Genomic DNA, 16,617 nt, shown 5'->3' on the forward strand with positions numbered 1-16,617 from the left:
CTAACTAGGGTATACAGGAGTCAACACAGAGCCGAAAAGAACTTGAAGGACTTCGTGTAGGTTGCAATTTCTAAGAAAAAATTGCAGACAAAAGAGCCTAAAAATCCACATCACAAGCAACAAAGAGGCACCTAAATAGAGATAAGGGCACCTTGACACGTTTGTAAAACACAGCCTATGCCAAAAAAACTGCGTGGGATTCTAGAGAATGACTCACAAAACCTTCGCTTGAGCAGAAAAAAACTCGAACAAAGAAACTGTGTAACAAAAAAACCCGTTGCAAGTAGAGAAAAGGAGGGCCGTTGTGCACAACATGAAAACCTGTTGCGAAAACAAAGTTAAAATAACCGGTTGCGAAAATTAGAAGGGTTCGTACAAGATCTTATTAGTCCAAAAAACCACTTGATTTGGTGAAAATGACACCCAGAAATGGAAGAAAACCAAACGAATTGCAGATGCAAACTACATGCATGCTGTACAGAGAAGAACTGACGCCTCAAATGCTCGTGAAAAACTCTTGCCTCCGAGCGACAAACCAACAGACGTGGGTTTGCAAACAGGAGCCCACAAACACAAAAAACGATGCTTAAACAAACTCCAAAGAATATTTTATTTTCATAAAAAATTGAAGAACAAATTTCTCAAAAAAGTTCCAGTTCGGAAGAGGCTCAAATTTTTCTTAAAAAATTCGCCAAAGTTTATGAAATCCCATCGACCCACTCTGATACCAGTTATGGTAAATCGATGTATTAAACAAAGGAGACGAAGGCTCCTTAAATAGATTTGCAAAGACGATGTTTCTAAATGAAACAATCGTGAACAAAAGACAGAAAAGGAAACTTCTTAAAGCAACTAAGATGATCATTAAAGAAACATTACAATATTTTAATAGGATTCCTCATTGACTATGTCATATATTTGCCAAAGACCTGATGTGTTATTGTTTTGTAATGCAACTTTGAGAACTGCCATATTTGTATCTTGATATGTAATTGTACATCAATATCAATTTAAAGTTAAAAAAAATAAGTCCAAGCCCAGGAAATTTGCTAGCCATGCCTCGCATCGTGACTCACTGAGTACTCGTGAGTCTTGTTTCTATGCATATTATAGTATTTTTAGTTACTTTTAATGAATTTGAAAGCCCCCTTCTCAAACTGTTGGATTCACAAGGTGTATTGTAATTAGTGAATAGTTAGTTTCAATAATTGATTCATGACTAGAAGATTAATTACAAATAATAGAACTTCAACTACAATGATTATTAATTTTGTGTCTTTATTATTAATTTATTATTAATGTTTCCTACTGATTGTCTGTTGTATTTCTTAGAGTTTCAAGGACTCTAGTGCTGGAGAGATACAATAATGAAACTACAAAAAGGTATTTTTTCATTTTCTCTTCAGTTCATTTGTATATTTAATGTTTAAAAAACACAATTTTCTTCTGCCTATTGGTAGTTGTAATGACTTTAGAAATATCTGTTCTAGATTGGTATTTTTGATTCCCATGACTTCAAAATATTAATTTATGTTCTTGAAGTTATATAGTCTACATGTTAATCCAAATTCACAAGGTGGTTGAAATATTGATGTAATGTACTAGTGTCATCTCTTTTGAATACTTTAGCCTCTTTTTTATTGTAATAAATTTCAAAACATAAACAATATTGTTATGCTTTAGACCTTGAACAAGGGAGCAAACATGATAAGTCATTCAAGGATTCCCATACAAAGAACCTGCGAGGGAAACAAAAACTACATAACAACAAATAATACCTGGTTAAACCTTTTTCACATGAGAATGAAGAATCATCTTGCAAGCAAAATTGATCCCTTCAATCAAAGAAGTGCGTTTTTTTTCTTTCCATCATGATCAAAGCAGCCGAATTGCCTTGAGAATTTTTTTAAGGAATCTTTGCCACCAAAACTCTAGAAATCCTTGTAGAAGCAATAGACCTCCAACCTCATAAGGTGTAGGAGAAAGAATCAGAATTCTTATAGGTGGACATGGATTAGTGGTAAGTTGAGTCTGAAGAGATTGAAGATGCACCATCTAAATAAGATTTCAAGAGACCATCCTTAGAGACATATTTGACCACTTGGTACCATGATTTGCCCCTTTCCATGAAGTGGCTTTCCTTGAGGAGGGATGAAGAAACAAGGTTTTTAGATAGCTTGCAGCCAAGTGATCTGTAGGATAACATTATTTATATCTAAAGGTAATTCCCTCACAATTGGGTTGGCAAATTTGTTTTGATAATTTCTCAGATAAAAAAACCAATCAACATTCTAGCAAAATTAAAATGTCTAAACATTTGCTCCAAATCAAGAATGGAGATTAAATTCCCCAAGGAATTTCTGATGGAAGAGACGCATACATGATTTCAAAATTGAAAAGGAAGGTTTGGAAACCTTACCTACAGTTGGAGAAATAGGGAAGGAACTTGTGAGAGGGCTAAAGTTTGGAAACCATGATTTCAGATCCAAGAAAGCCTTTTTCTAGAACCACTGGTCTCCTCTAAAAAATGAATTTCTATTTGATGGGGATTTACAAACTACCAACAATTTGCCTATCGCACATAGATAGATAGCAAAACTTTCTTTCACCCATGGCTTCCAATGAAGAGTCAGACATTCACGGAGTTTTGCCAAGATGGACCAAAATTTTTGGAATTTGCAAATCAAAGCAGTTTTCGTTAGTCGTTCCTACCTAGATATCTTATCCAAAATACCTCAGTATCATATGTTTCTTAAAAGTTAATAATGATCCTGTAATGTCCCCTACCTGATCTATTTAAATATACTAAAATTAATAGATTTTCTTCAATAAGTTATTAAGAAGTGTTTGTCTATTTTCCTCATTAGCTGATTAATTTCATCATTCATAGTTTTTAATATAGATATCAAACCCTGCTACTACTTAAGTTTTAAGGGAGAAGGGTTTACATATGCTACCAAAGTGCTTAGAGACCAACTACAATAGGTTCCCTCAAAGTTTACAGATCCAAGCCCTTACCTATCTTGGGTCTATACCCTCAAGGTTTACGGGTCGCTGATCCCCACCCTATCTTGGGACTTAACCTATTGCTTGGATTTAGACTGCCCCTCTTTGGAACATCTCAATCCCATCTTCTTAAATACGGAAAGTAATAACATGATTTAGACTTTAAGTATATATATTTCTTATGTATTATGAATATATATATGAAATTAAGTATGACTGTCATACATATTGTAGTCCATATTAGTATTACTATTAATTCTGCATAAGAATATTATTGGGCTTTGTATATTAAGCATACTTATTAATCACATCCCCATGCATACCACCAAGAACAAGGAGGTTACTGCCTGTAACTTAATAACAGTTCTGATCTGATATGATCCATGGTGATCTTACTAGATGTTTTTAATTCCTTTCCTTTATTTTTCTCAATGTGAGGGAGTGGTCACACCTCTTCATCATGTATGCCCTTTAGTAAGAGACACACCCTTTCACCATTAGCACCCTTTGAAAGAGTGCAACTCTTCATTATTTCTGCCCTTTGAAAGGGGGACAACCTCTCATAATCAGATCTGCACTTATTATTTAAATCAGATTAGCACTTCTTATTTCCAAATTCTTCCCCCCTCTCAAATGAGGTTCTCTTCTCCCTTTTATATCTCATTGTTGAGGGAGTCACAACTTTTCCTTTCATGTCTTTTGACTTTTCATTAACTTAATTAATTTTTAATTAATCATATTTAATTATTTTTTTTCTATATTTCAATTTAATTTTTAATGTTTTAATTTTATTATTATCATTTATTATTAAATTCGATTTCAAAGTGGGGACATTACAGATCCAAACTGCCACCTTGTGTCTAACAATTTATAATAATTTGTCATTACACCACAAAGGAAGGGACAGTGGCATAGGTGGCATAAAATGGGTTTGTAGAACTTTATTTCAATTTGTTGCTTACAATTTCCATATTTAGTAGCGTATCCAATACCAAATCTCGTGGAAGTACTAGTAGTACCTTCAGTAATATCATCAAACATTTACACTCATTGGCAATTAACCTTTTAACTTTACATAAGTAATTTTGTTATATGGATCTTTCCTGGCAGTAGATGAGGACAATAAGCTAGGACAGGTAGTCAATGATAAACTTGTGAAGAATGAGTAAGTAATTAGGTGATGATCCTTTTGCCTCAATTACATAATTTGGGGCCTAAAATTTTTAATTTAAAAAAAAAAAAAGTCTAAAATTTAGTCTACAAACTCAAATTTTTTATATTTAAGTACTTTGATCATAGTGAATCAATCTTACGTAGTTGATCCTTGAAGAACATTCCCAAACTTTAAATTTTTTCAAAAAATGTGAAAGCAAAGCATCATCTAATGTTTAAGCTAAAACAGATAGATCATATTGAATTTTGAACAACTGAACTTATGTTTTGTTGCCCCAATACTTTTAGTTTGAAGGCCTCAAAATGCAAAAGAGTGGGACCGTTTATGCTTTCACCCAAATTTTTACATAACATGAGGGGACAACTCCTATCGATAACAAGAGGGTATGAATCCTAACTATTCCTTAACTACTAGTGTGCTCTATTGTCACATAAGTGACCCTATTAAGCTATAAAGTGAAACAAATTGTAAAGAATTGGGTTCAAAGTATTAGATGTATAACAAATTAGATGATTTCCTTCCATCGCCAAATATGTTTTGATTAGGTACATAACATGCCCTTCCCCTTGGAACGTTGTTTCCAAAGATAGATTACCCCATTGAAACATAGGAACTTTTAACAGAAGGCTGAAATAAAAAACACTTATAGATATCACAATATTTGTGGAAAATATTGCAGTATTGTAAATTTTAAAAATGAAAATATATATCTGATTAGAAAAAAGTGTAAGATCACTGAAATTATGTCATTTAACCTACTAGTCCTCAGATACAACAATCAAGGCTCAACGAGTGTTTGAACCCCAAATTTTTCAATCTGTTGAGCCCTGCTAGCTACACTATACTAAAATTATTGAAGAAAATACAATTAGAGAGGGTTTATTTTTTCATCCTCTTAGCCAACTGAATTACGTTGGCTACATGGAGGGTGGCGGGATACATGGATAGGGTCCAAAGAAGGCCCTTTACATAGACTTCTTAGTTTTCTTTCCTTCATCCTTTTTTTAGCTTCATTCCAAAAAAAAAGTTGTTTAATTTGAAAGAAAACATCTTTCCAAAGAATTAAAAAGAAATTGGTTTTACTAAGGGTTAGGGTTTCTTTCTCACCTTTGTATAATATCAAGCTCTTGCCAATATTGGACAATGAAGAAGGAAGATGTCCAAACCCACTTCAAAAGTCTGCAAAGGTGATGGAAAGGAAGATTTAAGGAGATGCGGGGAAGGGAGATTTGGACATAAGGACAACGTATGGATGTATATTGAAATGCTGCAAGTAGGGAGAAGCAAGGGAAAACCAAAGAAGAATGGAACCAATGAAACTTGTGGAAAATTTATGTGGAATAGGAGATAAGGTCAAGATATTGGACAAGCAAAAAGTGTCCAATAATCCTCTAAAAGTCCACTATTATGCAAAATCTCCTAGACACCCTCAGACAGTTTTATTGGATTTTCGCAACTTCCAGCACACGGTAGGGATATGGAGGACAATGAAGAACAAGACATAAGCAATTTTGACGAAGGGAGATCCATTCACAGTTTTCTAAGATCATTTATACATGATGGGAAAAATGAAGTCAATATGCACAAAGTGGGCTTGGACTCGAGAAATTTGGGCACAATCAAATTGAGCCCGAACACTGCTCCTCATCCTCAAATTTTTTATACCTGTCTGTTGCCCCTATGTCGTGTGCTTCTCTATAGGCAAAAATTTGAATGATGTCTTGTATTCTTGTTCATCTGTTGAACATTCTCTCACAAATTTTCTTCCTCCATGTTATACTTACGGCAGCTTAACTTTTACTTCGGTGCACTAGGGTCTATCACGCCCAAGCAACTGTTACAACTGGTTAGTTGGCACCTCCAAAATCTTCAATCTTCAAAATTCTATGGTGACAAGTTCTAGATTTTTCATTTATTAAATTTCATGATGACAAGCTACTTAGACCCACTTAACATGAATTAGTAGGCAATTAAAGGTCTGGATTAAGTGTTCGTTGATTGTAGGAAGCAGCACGTGACACTCTCCACTCAGCCAAATTAGAGAAACCTGACCCCAAAAAATTATTTTGTGTTTCTCTTTCCATCCATTTTTAGATGCATAAAATTTTAAAACTACAAGCCTTCCTTTCCCCCAATCAAATTCTTAGAGTTTCTTTTGACTTCAAACTTTGTTTTAACCATTTGTGGGAGACCATTAAAAGCTCTCACTCATTGCCTAGTTAGTAAATCTTTATTTTACTGCTTGACATGAAAGTAAGGAGGAGAATCAGAAAATCAGCCAACATTCTTATACCATCTCAACAAAAAACCAAAGCCAAACAGAAGGCATACAATCCTTTTCAGTTTAGGTTTATAACAAGGAAAGTTAGAAGGTTGGGAAGATTTTAAACTGCCCCTTTTCTTTGGAATTGTTTTTTTCTTCTTTTCTTTACTGGAAAAGAAAGTTGATTATGCTTTTTATTAGTCAGGGCAATTACAAAAGGTATAATTGAAGTATGAGTATTTCAATGATTATGCTTGCTTTGTTTCTATTCTTGTAGCATCCTTATATCACTTCACTAATATCCTTTTTTTGATAAATTGTACGTATATTCCTCTCAGTTTAGCTTATTTGGAGCTTATTCCCTAAAAATATATACACTCTTTTGTGATTAACTCCAAATGGTAAGTTAGTTAACTTTTTTGTTTTCAAGCTATTTAACAATGGCAATCTCTGATTATTTGACTTTAAACATTCTTTGTTTATCTTTCTTCCACTTGCTAATATTGTTTTAAAACATTTTTGAGAATCTAGGATGGTTGAAATGCCTGTTAAATAATAATAGCTTCAAATGATATTCTTTATAGATTTGTTCATTGGTTTGGAAGAAGTAGAGATGCATTTGTCTTAATGGAAATCAGGTTTTGATGCTATCAAATAGAAGAAAAATATGGATGTGTAATATAAGAAACACATAGATCAAATTTTTCTTTCTAATTAGTCAAGTCAGTAGATATGGTAAGAGAGGCATTCTGTGGTACAAATACAGGATGAGGTACACAAAGGGGAAGTAGATGTGTAATGCAAGAATATTCATGTCAATGCTTTTCTTCTAACTAGCAAAGTCAGCAGATATGTGTTAGACAGGAATTCTATGGTACAAATAGAGGATGAGGTACACAAAGAGATGAAATCTCACTATAAAAATGGAGTTCTCATGGCCATCCAAAATCCTCGTCTTCCAAGTATTATAAAAGAGTTTATCTTGCCCGCAGGATATCCAGGTGAATTCATTTTTCTGATTAGATTCATTTTAAATATTGTGAACAATTAGCTCCATAGTGCATATTTTAAATTATAGATAAGTCTTATCTCATTATTCAAAATGTTTATTGTCTTCCATCAATATCCGAAATAGGCTAATGCCAGAGACTGCTGGAATTTTTTTTTTATGTGACAAGTGAGATTAACTTATATGATTGAAAACATGCCTAACCCCTCTTACCACGCACATCCACTTCATGTACCAATAAGATTTTAAAAATGCTCATATATAAAGATCGCTAGAATCAGAAGATGACTCGTAATTTAACCAAGAGGGTGTTCACATTAACAGACTAAAATAGTGGCATGTTAAGTTTTCTTGTTTTTCCCTTTCTCTTGAACATGTTTTCTATGGATGATGGTTCCATATTCTATTTTTACTAGCTTGGCAACAACTACCAGTGGCATCACCACTGAATTGAAGTCCTACAAAACTCCTCAGTCAGCCTGCCAAAAGGATAGTTTGAGATTGTGTAAGAACATGGGAGCCAAAGAAACAAGCAATACAGGGTAAGTTTGGTGGAAGCTGTCATTCAAGGCTTGTAGTAGACTGTCCCTATTTACAGGCCCCAGGCAAGGACTTCCATGCCCATGACACCATGAAAGGTGATACTCCGAGGGATTCAGGGACCCCAAGGGGACCCCATATAAACTCGTCCATAAAGAATGGTTTATGGCTTTAGTGGTTCATTGATAATGACCAAATTTTGTGCATCTGTTGTGTAGTTTATCATTTGCAAAGGGTTTGAAATAATGGCAGTTCTAAAATCAGAAACTAGGAACAACCACTTTGGTTAGTTTATCTTTTTCTGTTTTGTTGTTTTGAAGCACGGTTATGTAGATTTTACATAGTTATTATACATGGCAACTGTTTGTAGGTTCTGAAGGTGATTTTTTGGCTTCTTGAATGTTATAACATATTGATGAAATACATTTTAGAATACAAATGCCAGCATCCCTATCAAGGCTTGTGCCTTCTCATATATACATATATACACATATGTATATCTATATATATACATATATATCTATAAATGTGTATATATAGATATATATGTATATTTATATATACAAATATGTGTATATGTATATATACAAATATATATGTGTATATATATAGATATATATGTATATGTATATAGACAAATGTATGTGTATATATACATATATATGTATAAGATATGCATATATATGTGTGTATATATATGTATATATACACACATATATATGTATACACACACACACACATATATATATATGCACCATGCACTAACGTGCTTACAATGAGAAGACAATGGCTTAACCATTTGATTTCAGTGCCTTTGACAGGCCTTCTCAAATATTACTAGCTTGTAAAAAATAATAAATTGACTCCTAAAAATTTAAAATTATAAAAAAATAGTATGTCAGCCGAGGCCCGTGTCATGCCCCTGCCTTAGTTACATTTTTTCACTCCGTCCTTAGGATGAGATCAGATATATATAATTCAGAAAATCGTCTTACTTGTAAGACTTCACGGTTTTCTGTAGGAATCAATAGATTAAGCCCTAATTATCATCAGAAGCAGTAATGAGAATGGAGCTCGATGCATGAGAATATACGGTGATCCTTATATAAGTCAACACAACAGCAGATTGAAGAATTTAGTGGATGAGCAGTCAGCCTAGACAAGACTCTCTTCCATCATACAACACACCCTCTACAAGGAATAATGCCTGGATTTGTCAAGGCAAAGGATGGGTTGTTAAGGAGCATAACAATAACTGATTTAATTAAGGAAGGGGCAAAAGATATGAAGGAAGGGATGTTACTTCTGAGAGGGTTGTGACCAAATAAAGACACAACCTTCCACCGTCTCTTGAGGATATATAACCAGAACAACATATCAATCGAAGGGGGATATATCACACGATTTTAGCATCATTGAAGGATACATAATATAATATACTAGCAGATCATTATTATATTACTGGCAATTATTGTGGTAACAGCAGATTAGCATGCAGTATCTATCTCAGGAACTAAAATGCTTATTACATAAATATTATGCCTGAATACTAATAGGATTAAGGGTAGATATATGGCCCATAGTATAACTGTTACATTTATTCTTATTTACACATGTAACAGTGTTAATAAGATCTATATTTGTTAATTAGATCTATATGACAAATTGCTTAGTTTCAAATGTCTACATATTTATTCATAATACATTAGTAGTTAGTATACTCATAGCCCATTCCTTAATCATTCTCTATTGCCCCTCATGAGGATAGGTTGGTTTTGTTATGGAGAGGCAGAGTAATACCTTACAAGATAGGTAAGCGCAAGAATGGATATGGATGGAGTCCTGAAATCTTGATGGAGCCTACTTGTTGACTGGTTTCCAAGCACCCCATCACAAGTAATTCACCATCATCCGTTAGGGTTGATGATTACAAAAGAAGTAAGGATTGGGGCTGTAATAGACCCCCTTAATTTTTTTTTGATTTTTTAACAAGATTACACACACAACCACACCCGTTAGGGTTAGAATAAGAAATCCAAACTAGCAAGAAAGAACCCTACACCTTTTGATCACCGAGAGCCCAAACTGGGAGGGTGAGAGCATATGGTAGTAGGGGATTGTTAGTAGTAAACTGCTGAAGTACTGAATACAATAATGGGCGGCAAGCCAGCCCCTTCCGCTTATCCAGCGGGTAAATGAAAAGACTTGGCAGTAAACCAGCGAAGAGAACAAACACTCCAAAGTATGAATCACTCCACCACAATGTTTCAGCGAGAGGACTGAACACACATAACTAAGCTCAACTCAACTGCTTATGCAGCGGGAGGATCATTACAACAAATATCACTCAACTGCTTATGCAGCGGGAGGACTGAGTTACAAATATCAAATATAGGCGGCAAGCCAGCCTCTTCCACTTTTCAGCGGGTATGCATACAATCCAGAAATGGTTGATAGTACTACTATTCAACCTTACAAAAGAGAGAAAAGATAGAATAGAAGAATAATGCTGATCACAGAAGATAACTATCACTAAACCAACTCAAACACCAACTTCCTAAAATCTGATATAGATAACAGCAGACTGGAAATGCATAACCAACAACACAAAATCATAGTAAAATGCTTCCAACTCACTCCAAAATCACTCAAAACACCCCACAACTCACCCAAACTGACACTAGGCATAAAGCGACTAAGAACCAATTGGAAATGAGCTTCTAAATACCCCCAAACGCTTAGCACGCATCCCAATGCACCCCCAAAACCCACGCCTAAGCTGGAAAAGTATGATTTGCATTATTAAATCAGAGACTCCAAGTTAGGGGCTATAAACGTACAAAACATATCGCCCAAAGCATAGAAATAGTTCGAGCCAATACCCATAGTGATAGGTCGCACAGGCAGGGAGGTAGGATCGAATCTTTGCTTCAGCCACACCAAAACCAGCAACACTGGAAAATCACAGCAGCAAACAAACTCTCTAAATCCAAAAGAACACCACGCAATCCACACAATCGAACCACAGCCAGGAGTGATGTCTCACACTCGAAACTCCAAAGGATAATCTAGGAGGTTTTCACCCTCGAAGAAGTCTGGAATCATTCCGACAGCATAACATTATAATTACTCTGGGTAATGAAATGAGGAGCCAAGCACCTGTATATATAGATTTCCAAGTCTGAAATTCAAATTCAATTACCTCCAAATTCACCCCTCCTAATTTGCATTTCCTTTATAAGGTGGACCCAAGTATGTCGTCCCCCCCTTAAGTCAAAACCACGCCTAGCAAAGGGGAGCACGAATTTTTGGCATAAAAAACACTTTGTCAAATAAAAATAAAGTCTCCACATTCACTTGGGCGTCCTCCTTCATAACTCAAATAATTCCTGTAGCAGACTTTGGAAAATCATGTTATGCACAATTCTTAATAATATTAATCAATAACAAAAATTATTAAATATTAAACCTTAGGATAAGGAAATGATATTTAATTAAATAACTTATAACTCCAATACTGATTATCATCAAAATCAAGGATGAAGCTGTGCGATGAAAACCACTGAACTGAACTGGATTAGGACCCTATCCAAGAATACCAAAAATAGAAATGCTCAAACTACCACTTACTAAAAATAGTAAGTCATGAAATATGCTTTGAAAAACATGATCTTCACACCCAGAGAAAGAGCTTGGAAAGCTCGGTAAAACTGCACCATCCAGACAGCCAAACACTAACTTACTAAAAATAGGAAGTTCACATTTCAACGTAGAATCAATTGCATGTTATGCCACCCTGGAGTTCATGGAAAACCCAGAAGGAAACGATAAGCAAAACTGAAGAATTCCCTCCTGACAAACCCTAAAAGGCTCGTGCAGAACTCCACAAAAGTTGGAAACCCTAATTCTCCTTTCCAAATAGCCTACGGATCTCCGGAATAGGCCACTGGACCACTGAATGAACATCACTGAGAAGGGGACATTACAGTCCGCCCTTCCCAAAATTGCTTGTCCTCAAGCAATCGCAAGCCAGGATGTTGTAAAATCTCCTCATTCTACCATGTAGCATCCTCAACTGGTAAGTCTTTCCACTTAACCAATTACTCTCTGATGGTCCTCCTCAACAATCGTTCTTTGACATCAAGGATTGCTTCTGGAACTAGCACCAATTCTCCCTCTTCATCCAAAGGAGGCAAATCAAAAGAGACTATCACATTGTGCCCAAGCGCCTTTTTGAGGTGTGACACATGGAAGACATAAGCCACAACTCCCACTCTCCTGATGACCCTGAATGGTCCATAAAAATGTGGCTTAAGTTTTTCCGCTCCACTCTTCTTAAGAGTAGATTGTTTGAAGGGCTGTAGTCTCTAGTAGACCATATCACCGACCTCAAATGAGCGCTCAATATGCTGCCGATCAGTGTACAAATTCTGTTGGTTTTGTACAATCTGGAGGTTGTCCTTCAATGCCTTCAGAATATCTTGACACTGTTGAAACATATCCCTAGCTTGGGGCGCTTTGCTATCTCCAAACACCAAGTCAGCAAAGCTAGGGGCGTCGTAACCGTAGAGTGCCATGAAAGGAGACATCCGGATGGACATGTGATAAGTGGAATTATTGCAGTATTCACCAAGATGTAGCCATCTTACCCACACCTTCTGCTAAACTGAAACATAGTTTCTCAAGTAACCTTCCAACCACTTATTTACTATCTCCGTTTGTCCATCTGTCTGAGGATGGTAACTCGTGCTTGGGGTGAGCATAGTACCACACAATCTGAAAATCTTCTGCTAGAAAGAGCTTAGGAACTTGTTGTCCCTATCACTCACAATGTTTTTAGGCAGCCCATGTAGCCTAAACACCTCACGGAAGAACAAATCAGCAACCTGAGCTGCTGTAAATGAGCTGGTGATAGCAAAAAAATGAGCAAATTTTGTTAATCTATCTACCACCACATAGATACAATCCTTCCCGCTAGCTCTTGGCAACCCAGTGATGAAATCCATAGAGATACTTTCCCATTTTTTGATTGGGAATCAACAATGGTTGCAACAAACCGGCGGGTGTAGTGTGCTCGTCCTTGTTCTTCTGACAAGTATGGCATTCCTTCATGTACTTCAAGACATCTTTCTTCAACCCTTTCCAAGAGAATATCTCTCGGATTTGCTTGTAGGTCTTGAAAAACCCTTGGTGACCAGCAAGAGGAATGTCATGAAAAGTCTGTAATGCCTTCTCCTTCAACTTAGATTCTGGTAGAAGAAGGATCCTCCCATTGTACAAAATCAATCCATCAACCAAAGTATACTTTTCATCATGAAAAGTACCTTCAACAATGCTGGTTGCAAATTGATTTTTGGCATAACCAGAAAGCAACAAGTCCCTCCAATCAGCAATGATCTCACATATAGAGCTCAGATGGGGTCTCCGTGAAAGTGTATCTGCCACTATGTCGTTTTTTCCCTTGACATACTCAACGTCAAAGTCGTAAGCCTGAAGCTTACTAACCCACTTCTGTTTCCTTTCATTCAAGTCTTTCTGGTGCATGAAGTGCTTAAGACTTTTATGATCAGTCTTAACAACGAACTTACTCCCCACAAGATATTGCCTGAACTTCGCAAGGGCATGCATTATGGCAAGCATCTCCTTGTCATATATTGAATATAGCCTTTCAGGTCCTCTCAACTTCCTACTTTCAAAGACAATGGGATGCTTGTCTTGCATAAGGACCGCACCAACTCCTTCTCCTGATGCTTCACACTGCAGTTCGAAAGGCTTGGTGAAATCTGGTAAAGCCAAAATAGGGCATGAACTCATGATCTCCTTGAACTGATCAAACACTGTTTGTGCCTTTTCTGACCACTCAAAGGCTCCTTTCTTAGTGAGATCTATGAGGAGGGCAGCCAACTGAGAATATCCCTTCACAAACCTCCTGTAAAAATCGCACAGACTTAAGAATCCCTTCAAGTGAGTTATGTTCTCAGGTGGTGGCCAATCAGGATAGCTCCAATCTTTTTAGGATCCACCTTCACATCTTCTGCACTGATGATGTGCCCCAAGTAGAGCAACTCCTTCATTCCAAACTCACACGTAGATTCTTTGGCAAACAATTATTCAGACTCCAAAATGCTAAGAATTTCATCTAAGTGTTGCAAGTGCTCCTTCCAAGACTTGCTGAAGATGAGGATGTCATCAAAGAATATGAGCACAAACTTCTTCAACTGCTTCTGAAAGATCCTGTTCATGCAAGATTGAAATGTGGCAGGAGCATTAGTCAAGCCAAAAGGCATGACTAGAAATTCGAAATGCCCAAAGTGGCATCTGAAAGCAGTCTTCTCAATATCAGATGCCCTCATTTTGATTTGATGGTAGCTTGATTTGAGATCTATCTTGGAGAAGTACATGGCACCATGCAGCTCATCAATTAGCTCATCAATCCTCGGAATGGGGTATCGATTCTTGATGGTTTTCTGATTTAGGGATCAGTAATCAACACACATACGCATGGTCCCATCCTTCTTTTTCACCAATACAACAGCCGAAGCAAAAAGGCTCTTGCTTGGCCTAATGTAACCCGTGTCTAGCAGCTCCTTAATGGCTTTCTCAATCTCGTCCTTTTGCTTCTTTGGGTATCGGTAAGGAGTAGTCATGATAGGCTTTGTTGCTTCCTCCAACTCAATGATATGTTTAGTACCACACTCAGGCGGCCTACTAGGGGATGGATTCTCAAACACCTTACTTGTCTTTGAAATTAAAGCTTGAATGTCATCAAGATAGCTTCTCTTTTCTTCAAGTGAGTTAGATGGCATGACCAAACACTTAGGAGATCTTCTAAGTGGTGGATCTCCAAAGACGTTTCTCTTGTTTGTGATTAGAGCTTGAATATCGGTAGTGTAGCTGCCCTTGTCTTCTAATGGATTTGACGGCATTATCAAACACTCTGCTGCCCACTCCACTTGATTATGACGGGTCAGCCTCTCCATCCTCTTCAGGGATACAATCCATGGGCCTCCACTAGACATCCCTCGCAAAACCACCTTCTTCCTTCAGACATGAACTTTAACTCCATGGTTTGCAAGTTAAGAGTGATCTCACCAAGAGATCGCAGCCATTGAATGCCAAGGACAACATCATCAGTCCCTCCAATATTGACAACATAAAAGTCATCCTTGACTTCATAGTTACCAAGCTTCATTGACATGTTTGACACCATCCGTTTGCAACAAATGGTTGATCCATCAACGACCATGACCTTGAAGTCTTCAAAATCATCAATGATAAGGCCTCTCTTGGCAACAATTCTAGCATCGATGGAGTTGCTCCGGTATCAATTAGAGCAACAAGTCGATGCTCTCCCAATGCTCCTCTAACTCTGAATGATTCATTCTTGTGGAAGCTAGAGAGTTGGGCAACTATACCTTTATCTTCAAGATCACTTTCAAGCCCTTCTTGAGCCTCTTCATACTCACTTCCCTCAGAATCAAGCTGCTGTTCTGAATTTTCAGAACCATTTGACGAGCATTACTCTTCCCATGGCATCTATGACCCGGAACCCAAGGTTCTTTGCAAGAATAACACAGGTTCTTTCTCCGAAGCTCTTGACGGAGCTCATCATCCATCTGGGAGGGGAACTTCTTAGGCTGATTAGAAAATTTATTCATTGTCTTCACGGAATGAGAAAGGCTTTGACTGAAATTTAGACTTAGGGGCAGCCAACTCCATGCTCCTAGCCTTCTTGATTGCATCAGCCAAGGTGGTGTTGACGTGTATTTTGTACACCATCATACACAAAATAAAATACCTAAAGGCATCTTATCCTCTCTTGAAAAAAGTCTCTAACTGCTGAAGATTCGCATGAAGGATCAGTTAGGATGACTCCAAGGTTCTGGTTAGTAGGGTCTCTACGTGTGGACAAGCTTCCAGCGGTATGATGTGATTTGCTGTATCCTCAAGGGGTCTTACGCTTCCGAAAGTTCAAGATTTTACTAAACTAAAGAAACTTTCAAAAAAAATAACAAAAGAGTAGGGTTTTCAAGAGGTCTAATCTAGTCTAACCCTAAGAGTGACTTCATGTGGACAAGACTTGGCAAGATTCTACCAACTTCAATTTCGCCATAAAATAACAACTTAATTGAAATTGATGCGATCTTCTAAGGTAACAAAATGATTTTCAACGCATCAAAGATCAAAGACACTACCACGAAGGTACATATCCAAGATACAATAATGATTGAAGGTTAAGCGATTCAGGTATTCTCCAGTCGACCACACAAGGCGTTCCTACAATCAGCAAGAAGCTAGTGGTTTGGATTACGAATCCTACCAAAGATCAAGTCTCACACTATGTCCTTCAAACTAACACACTACTTTGATTGAGCATGATTCAAGTAAATTGAACAACCATGAAGATAACCAAGAAAGTTGCAACAAAACACCATAACTTCAATATTTCATTGATTTCCAAATCATCATATACAACAATTGCTTGAATTCCTTTCCTCAAAACTCAATCTTGCTACAAAATAAAATTGCTTCTAACTTCTAATCTCTTAGCTATCTCTCTTCTCTATTACAAAAACATTACAAATGAAATGAAAAATGAGGGTATAAATAGCATCCTCAATTACA

At 36.7% G+C, this 16,617-nt stretch overlaps 1 protein-coding gene across 5 annotated transcripts in view; it reads left to right on the forward strand.

Annotated features, from left to right (window-relative positions):
- Nucleotides 1-16,617, forward strand: part of LOC131043342 (protein root UVB sensitive 5) — a 143,570-nt gene that overhangs the window by 39,411 nt on the left and 87,542 nt on the right. For 2 of the 5 annotated variants that reach the window (XM_057976539.2, XM_057976538.2), the window contains exons 2-4: nucleotides 1,333-1,383; nucleotides 4,468-4,563; nucleotides 7,293-7,444. In XM_057976539.2, the coding sequence (XP_057832522.2) occupies nucleotides 1,333-1,383; nucleotides 4,468-4,563; nucleotides 7,293-7,444 (299 nt within the window). Of the gene's footprint in view, nucleotides 1-1,332; nucleotides 1,384-4,467; nucleotides 4,564-6,781; nucleotides 6,845-7,292; nucleotides 7,445-16,617 lie in introns of those variants that run through there. The other 3 variants (XM_057976540.2, XM_057976541.2, XM_057976542.2) reach the window with 3 other exon arrangements.

This window comes from Cryptomeria japonica, chromosome 10 (assembly GCF_030272615.1).
Source record: "Cryptomeria japonica chromosome 10, Sugi_1.0, whole genome shotgun sequence".
NCBI lineage: Eukaryota > Viridiplantae > Streptophyta > Pinopsida > Cupressales > Cupressaceae > Cryptomeria > Cryptomeria japonica.